General features: G+C 42.3%; 1 protein-coding gene across 1 annotated transcript; it reads right to left on the minus strand.

The window, feature by feature from the left end:
- Nucleotides 1-463: 463 nt before the first annotated feature.
- Nucleotides 464-1,679, minus strand: LOC111404455. The gene is made up of 2 exons (XM_023033261.1): nt 1,204-1,679; nt 464-1,154 (listed from the first exon to the last, which is right to left on the minus strand). The coding sequence occupies exons 1-2, from the start codon at nt 1,677-1,679 to the stop codon at nt 464-466; spliced, it is 1,167 nt and encodes a 388-aa protein (XP_022889029.1).
- Nucleotides 1,680-7,519: the final 5,840 nt, after the last annotated feature.

A 7,519-nucleotide genomic window follows, 5' to 3' on the forward strand; every position in this document is an offset into this window, starting at 1 on the left:
ACGACCTTAGCTCGGCCTGCACATGGGACAGGGCTTTTGAGAATTCATAAGGAGGAATTTTCATTAAGTGTCATAACTCTTACGACCTTAGCTCGGCCTGCACATGGGGCAAGTCTTTTGAGAATTCTGACGAAGTGCTGAATAAAATGTTCAAAATAAGAAGTCTTTTTTATTGATGTGATTGACATTACAAGCGGGCTTACATGTCATGGACTTTTCCCATTCACTGATAATACTGCTTAAGGTGTTCAGCATTCCAAGAATGGGGTAAAGGTCTACCATAGTCTTCCAATTCATACACCCCTTTCAGCAGGCTCTTTGTTACTAGATAGGGACCTTCTCAATTATGTCCCAGGCATCCGCTGCCGGCCTCTATTGTGGAGAGGAATACCTTTCGTAAGATGAGGGGTCCCACTTCAAATTCTCTTTTTCACACTTTTTGATTGTAGTACTTGGCGTTCCATTACTTGTAAATGACATTTTTGAGTTCGACGTTGTTCCTTTTCTCCTTGGCTAGGTTGAGTTCCGTACGAAGAGCCATATAATTCTTTTCTTCGTCATAAGTAGTTATCCGTGGCGAGTGAATGTCGACTTCTAGTGGGATTACAACCCCTACATCGAAAGTGAGTGAGAACGGGATTTTTCCCGTGCTAATCCTTGCAGTGGTGCGATATGACCACAGTACACTAGGGAGTTCTTCGGCCCATCTTCCTTTAAACACGTTAAGTTTTGCTTTCAATGTGTGCTTAATGATTTTGTTAATGGCCTCAACTTGGCTGTTTTCCTGCTGATGGTTTGGCGTTGAGAAATGTTTCTTGATGCTGAACTCCTCACAGAAGTCTAAAAGACGTGCGTTATCGAACTGTTTTTCATTGTTCGTAACGATGGAGTGAGGTATGCCAAACCTATAGATGACTGATTTCCACAGAAAGTTGGTCATTTTTTGTTCGGCGATCTTAGCAAGCGGCTCTGCCTCTACCCATTTAGTGAAGTAATCCACTACAACGATGGTGAATTTCACGCCTCCTTTTCCAATTGGCATATGTCCAATCAGGTCGACCCCCCATTTTGCAAAGGTCCATGGTGCTATCACCGGGTTCAGTTCGCGTGGTGGAGTGTTTATGAAAGGGCTGAGGCACTGGCACTTGTCGCATCTTTTGACAAGTTCAAGGGCATCACGATCTTACTGTAGGTCAAAAGTACCCTTGTCGTATGATTTTGTGGGCTAAGGAAAGCCCACTGAAATGATTTCCATATATTTCTTCGTGAACGTCTCGCAGGGCGTGTTGTGCTTCTTCTTCGTTCAAACATCTTAATAAGGGCGTAGAATATCCCCGCTTGTAGAAGACATTATCAATGAGTGTGTATCTGGCCGACTTGATTCGAAGCTTTCTGGCCTCTATCGAGTTTTCGGGACATTTCCCGGTCTTTAGGTATGCGATGATCTCATCCTGCCAAGTTGGTTTGGGATCTATCATCATAAGGGCCACTTCGGCCAATTCAATGGCAAGTAGGGATATTCTTCCTACGGGGATGCTATTGAATTCTTCGATTCTCTCACTGGTGGCTAGGCGGGCCAGTGCATCAGCATGGTCGTAATGAGATCGGAGAATCTGCTTGACTTGGGTGGTGTTGAAGTTTTCAAATTCTTTCCTTACAACCCGTAGGTAATTGTCCATTCTCTCTTCTTTTACTTAATATACGCCATTGATCTGATTTAAGACTAGTTGGAAGTCGCTGTGTATGATTAGGTTGGAGATCCCTAACCCTGAGGCCATCCTTACTCCGACGATGAGAGCTTCATACTCGGCCTTATTGTTTGAAGCTTTGAAGTCAAATGACAAGGCTTCATAGAATATGCGTTGCTCTGGGCTGATTAATACCACACCAGCCCCAAATCAGTCTCTAGTAGATGAACCATCGACATAAAGTTCACAAGGGATTTCTTCTGGTAGTTCCTCAATTGGAACGCTGCAAAACTCAGAGACAAAGTCGACGAGCGCTTGGCCCTTGATGGAGGAACGAGGTGTGTACTTTATGTCGAATTGTCCGAGCTCTACTGCCCACTTCACCATCCGACCTAAAGTGTCGGGTCTTTGCAATGTTTGTCTCAATGGAGAGTTGATGAGAACTTCAATGGGGTGTTCCAAAAAATATGGCCTCAGTTTTTGCGTTGCCATCAGCAGGGTGAATGCCAGTTTTTCCACAGGCAAGTATATGAGCTTGAATTCATGAAGCACTTTTCTTACATAATAGACTGGGTGTTGAACGTCGTTCTCTTCTCAAGTCAGAATGGCACTAATGGCATGTTCTGAAATAGATAATTATAGTTTTAGGACCTCGCCTGCCTTAGGTTTTGAGAGCAGCGGAGGCTAAGCTAGTTGTCTCTTTAACTCGTTAAAGGCTTCCTGGCATTCTTCGGTCTATTTAAACTTCTTTCCGTAATGTGCCAAAGAAGGGTTTGCATCGGTCCGTAGGCTTAGAGACGAACTGACTGAGGGCGGCGATTCTTCCGGTTAAACTTTGTACCTCTATGGGTTGGTCCGAGGCTTCATATGGATAACAACTTGTATTTTTTCAGGATTTGCCTCAATTTCTCGATTGTTTACAATGTAGCCTAGGAACCTTCCAGAGCTGACCCCAAAGGCACATTTTCTCGGGTTTAACTTCATTCCATACTTTCTTAAGATATCGAACATCTCGGCCAGGTGCTGACAGTGGTCTTTGGCCTTGATGCTTTTGACCACCATGTCATCAATATACACTTCCATTGTTTTTTCGATCTATTGGGAAAACATGGAATTCACAAGTCGTTGATAGGTGGCACCAGCATTTTTGAGACCAAATGACATTACTCTGTAGCAATAAAGACCTCGGTCAGTTACAAACGAGGTATTTTTTTATCTGGGCCGTACATCGGTATTTGGTTGTATCTGGAGTACGCATCCATGAAGCTTAGTAGTTCATGCCTCGCAGTGGCGTCCACCATTTGATCTATTCTTGGTAGAGGAAAACTATTATTAGGGCATGCTTTGTTGAGATCGGTGAAATCTATGCATACACTCTAATCTCCATTGTGTTTTTCACAAGGACCGAATTTGCGACCCACTTTGGGTATTTTACCTTGCAGAGAAAACCGTTGTGCAATAGTTTTTGCACCTCCTTGTTGAGTGCTTCATATCTTTCGGGGTTCAGAGGTCATCATTTTTGCTGCTTCGGCCGAATTTAGGGATCCATCTGTAATTTATGGCAAGCGATTTTGTGTTCTATCCCTCTCATGTCCCCGTGGTTTCAGGCAAAGACATCAAGGCTATGTCTAAGGAAGGTCACAATTTCGCTTTGGGTGGAGGGCTGCAGTTCGCGCCCGACTTTGAGTTCTTTTGATGGGTCGTCAGCACAAACTTGAACTCCCTCTAGCTCTTCGAGGGGTTCTCCACCTTCGATCTTGGTTCGGGGTCTAGTGGAATGAGCTCGAATTCCGATACATTAGCCATATGTATTCCAGGGGGTGCATTGATGGTTGGTGTAGCTTTCAATTGGCATCTTTGGGTGAGTTCCATGTTTTCTTTGACCTCGCCCACACCATGGGGTATAGGAAATTTGATTGAATAGTGGTACAGGGACACTGCTACTCTTAGGTTGAATATTAGGGGTTGTCCCATTATAGCATCATAAAGCGACGGAGTGTCGAATACCACGAACTCGGAGTTCATCTTCACTTTTCGGGTGCTAATCCTGACTTGACTTTGAGTTTGATCGATCCTTTAGTAGAGGTCAAGGCTCCGCTTAGTCCAAGGACCATATTTGAGTACGATCGCATGAAGTTGACAGGGATACTCATCCATTTGAGAGTGTTGCTAAAGAGGATGTTAAGAGCATTCCTCGTATCCACTAAGACTTTTGGGATGGTTACCTCAGCTACAGGCAACAAGATTACCAGAACTCTGGGGTAAGGATGTAGGTCTCCACTTTTTCGTCAAAGGACAATTGCTCATCCGTGGCTTTCTTGAGGTGCTTCTCTTTTATGCCTATCTCAGAGAGATCAGCAACGATTGGTCTCTTCAGTTTGGCTTCCCTGGCTTGTGTGTTTGCTCTGCCCCTTAGCATGTTGACTTGTGGCTTTGGCGGGTTGATATTGCACGTTCTTGCTCCAACTTGATCCCCTCGGATAATTACAGTCCAGTAAGGAGTGGGAAATTTCATACGGTAATGATAAATTGATGTAGCAACTTTTTGCTCGTGCAAAATGGGTCGTCCTAATATTGCGTTATAGTTGGATGGCAGATCGACTACCACAAAATCTGCTAAGATCCTTCTTTGGCGATGAGCTTCGCCCAGCCTACAACAAGGATGATCTGACCTCGGGCTTCAATAGGATCTCCGGAGAATCCCTGTAGTTTTCTTAAGTACGGTTGAAGTAGCGCTCTGATATTTTCAATTGCCTCAAAGTTCGTGAGTACAATATGTTGATCGAACTTTCGTTGTCTACCAATGTCCGGTGAACTTTTACTCCGGCAACTGGCATTGTGACCACTAGTGCGTCGCTTTGGTCTTAGAGGATTCCTTGGGAATCTTCCTCCGTGAACCAGAACCATTCAGGGTCTATCCCGATTTGCGGGGTTTGATCCTAGTAGTTAGGCATGATTCTTGCACTTCGGACTTGTCTTCGTCTTGCCCTTCTAGATCCCTCAATATACTGATTTCTTCCAACCATCATTTTGATTTCGGTGTGTGGGGAAAGATTACAATTAGGGACTGCTTACTGAGCTCGTGCGAGAGGCCCCTGCAGCAGCGGTTGCTATGTCGTAGGTCAATCTGCTTCTTTCGATTTGGCAACAGATCATATGCCTGCGAAATGCATCTTTTTCATTAGTTTGCGTGAATACTTTTTCCAAGGAGGCTTTGAGTGGGTGATATTCTCGAAATTTGTATGGCTGAGCCTTAGGACGTTCTCTTTCTCTCCTATCCTTCTTTCTTTCAGGCTAAGGACTGGTTCTTGGTTTTTTCTCTTTCACCGTATTGCTGAGGTCAGGCTCGCATCTGGCTTCCTCTTGGTCAGAGGTTACTTCTTCAGCACTTATGTATTTCTCAACTCGGTTCAAGAACTCGTGATAAATTCTTGGGCCGTCTTTGTGTACCAACCACCAAAATCTCATTCTGGGCCTTAGTCCTGCTAGTACGGCCATAAGTACTGCGTCGTCGGATATTTTTTCTACTTCCATGGATTGCTTGTTGAATCTGTTCAAATAGCTTTTGAGGGATTTGCTTCTTCCTTGTTTGATGCTTATTAGTCGTTCTTTGGGCGTGGTTCTGGCCTTGGAGCCTATGAACTGGGCCAAGAATGCTGTGGCCAGATCATTCCAATTTTTTACCGACCTCTGGTACAGTATCCTAAACCACCTTTGAGCTTTGTCTCCCAGAGTCAAGGGAAATGCCCGGCACATGATGGCGTTGCTTGCCCCCTGCAGTTCCATCCACGAGGTGTATTTGTCAAGGTGGCTGAGGGGATCATCATCTTCTTCGCACGCGACCATCTAGGGGATTTTCAATTTTTCAGGTAATGGTTCCATAAGGGCATCCTCAGTAAAGGGGAAATGTCGCTTAGTGAGATAATCTTCAGCGTCACCTTTGTTTTTAGCCTCCAGGTCAACAATGCGTCTTTTCAGCGTGCTCAACTCAGGTTCTGTTTGCTCCAGAGGACATTTAAGATCGAGGTAGGTTTGTCCTCGCCTAGGGGTTAGCGAGTGCTGGGTCCTCAGCCTGTCGAACACACTGCCAGTCCTCATCGCCCCGGGATCCTTACTTCTGACTTCGTCAGTTCGGCTTCTTGAGGATTCTCCTCTTGAAAAGTAGAGAGTCCTCCTGGTAGGGGGACGTCTTGTTCTTGTCCTCGTGGGGGATTCTACCTCGGTTCTGGTGGGGACAAGTGGGCTTGACTTCGTTCCAATCGTCCCACTACATTTGTCAGTTTTTCCAGGACCTCCTTCATTGCAGTCATCTGAGGGTCTTGTCGTCGTGGAGAACTTGGTAGGGTATTCGTTTCATGAGAGTGGGTGTGAGATAAGTTTCTAGAACTTGAGTTATAACTCATGGTTCTCGAATTTTGTGGGGAGAATGAGGCTATTTTTCACAATTGGGCCCTCATTCTAGCGCCAAACTGTTGACGTTGAAATTAGCAATGCTAATCTCAAGCTAACTTTAAGAAAAGAGGGCAATTTATTGTTATATAGGATCACAAAATGTATGGAGAAAAAGTAATTAGATTCTGATTTTGTATGTATCTTTCATTGCCCTTCAAAGGACTTTTACTCTACTATTTATACATGGTTTCGGCCGAAATTACATCAAATTGGTCAAATCAACTACAGTACCGAGCTCGAAACTTGAGTCGTCGAATTCTCCTGTGATTGGTTGATGAGGCCAATGACCATGTGCCAATGTTTTCCCCATGTGATGATGACTTGTAAGGGCTTGGGATTCAAGGCTTTGGATTAGTGATTTTGGACGGCGATGACATCACTTGTGGCAAGTGTGCGTGATTGATAGGGTGATATGACGGGGGTAATCATGATATTTTTCTAAGATAACGACGGGCAAGTTCGAGCTGGGAGCAATGACCGAACTCACATCTGCCTAAGGTGGGGTTAGAGAATTGTTTTTGTTAGATCGGAGTTCGGTAGTCAACAAAACTTTCAAGATATAGAAAAGTAACTTTGTACAAAGTGACACGCTTTTTAATAAAAAGTTACATTATATGTCACTTTTCTGTATCATGAAAGCTTAATAACTTTTTAATTAAAAAGTGTATTTTAATAAAAAGTTACATTATATGTCACTTTTCTGTATCATGAAAGCTTAATAACTTTTTAATTAAAAAGTGTATTTTAATAAAAAGTTACATTATATGTCACTTTTCTGTATCATGAAAGCTTAATAACTTTTTAATTAAAAAGTGTATTTTAATAAAAAGTTACATTATATGTCACTTTTCTGTATCATGAAAGCTTAATAACTTTTTAATTAAAAAGTGTATTTTAATAAAAAGTTACATTATATGTCACTTTTCTGTATCATGAAAGCTTAATAACTTTTTAATTAAAAAGTGTATTTTAATAAAAAGTTACATTGTCATTTCTTAATAAAAAGTTTGACTTGACTTTATATAGTTTTATTTTATTTTCAAAACACTTTCCATATGATTTTTCGAAAAGTTCTTGATTTTAAAAGTATTTTTTTATGTTGCCCCTCGCCCATTGCTCATTTTATTAAGTGGAAGGGTCAACATACAGCAAATTGGATGAATATGACCAAAATTATTCGTTTTGTTACTTTTTTGAATTTTTGTCAAGTGACACTTAACTTAAAAAAATGACATTGAGGTGCCTTTGCATCTTTTAATTTTAAACAGTATTTTTTTACTTCTTTTTTTTTTAATTTTATTTTTGGAAAATTGCACCAGCGGTCCCAAACCTTTGAGTTTTTTGTAGACTTTATTTTAACCTTCAATTTGTGCCACTGC

This window comes from Olea europaea, chromosome 11 (assembly GCF_002742605.1).
Source record: "Olea europaea var. sylvestris chromosome 11, O_europaea_v1, whole genome shotgun sequence".
Taxonomy (NCBI): domain Eukaryota; kingdom Viridiplantae; phylum Streptophyta; class Magnoliopsida; order Lamiales; family Oleaceae; genus Olea; species Olea europaea.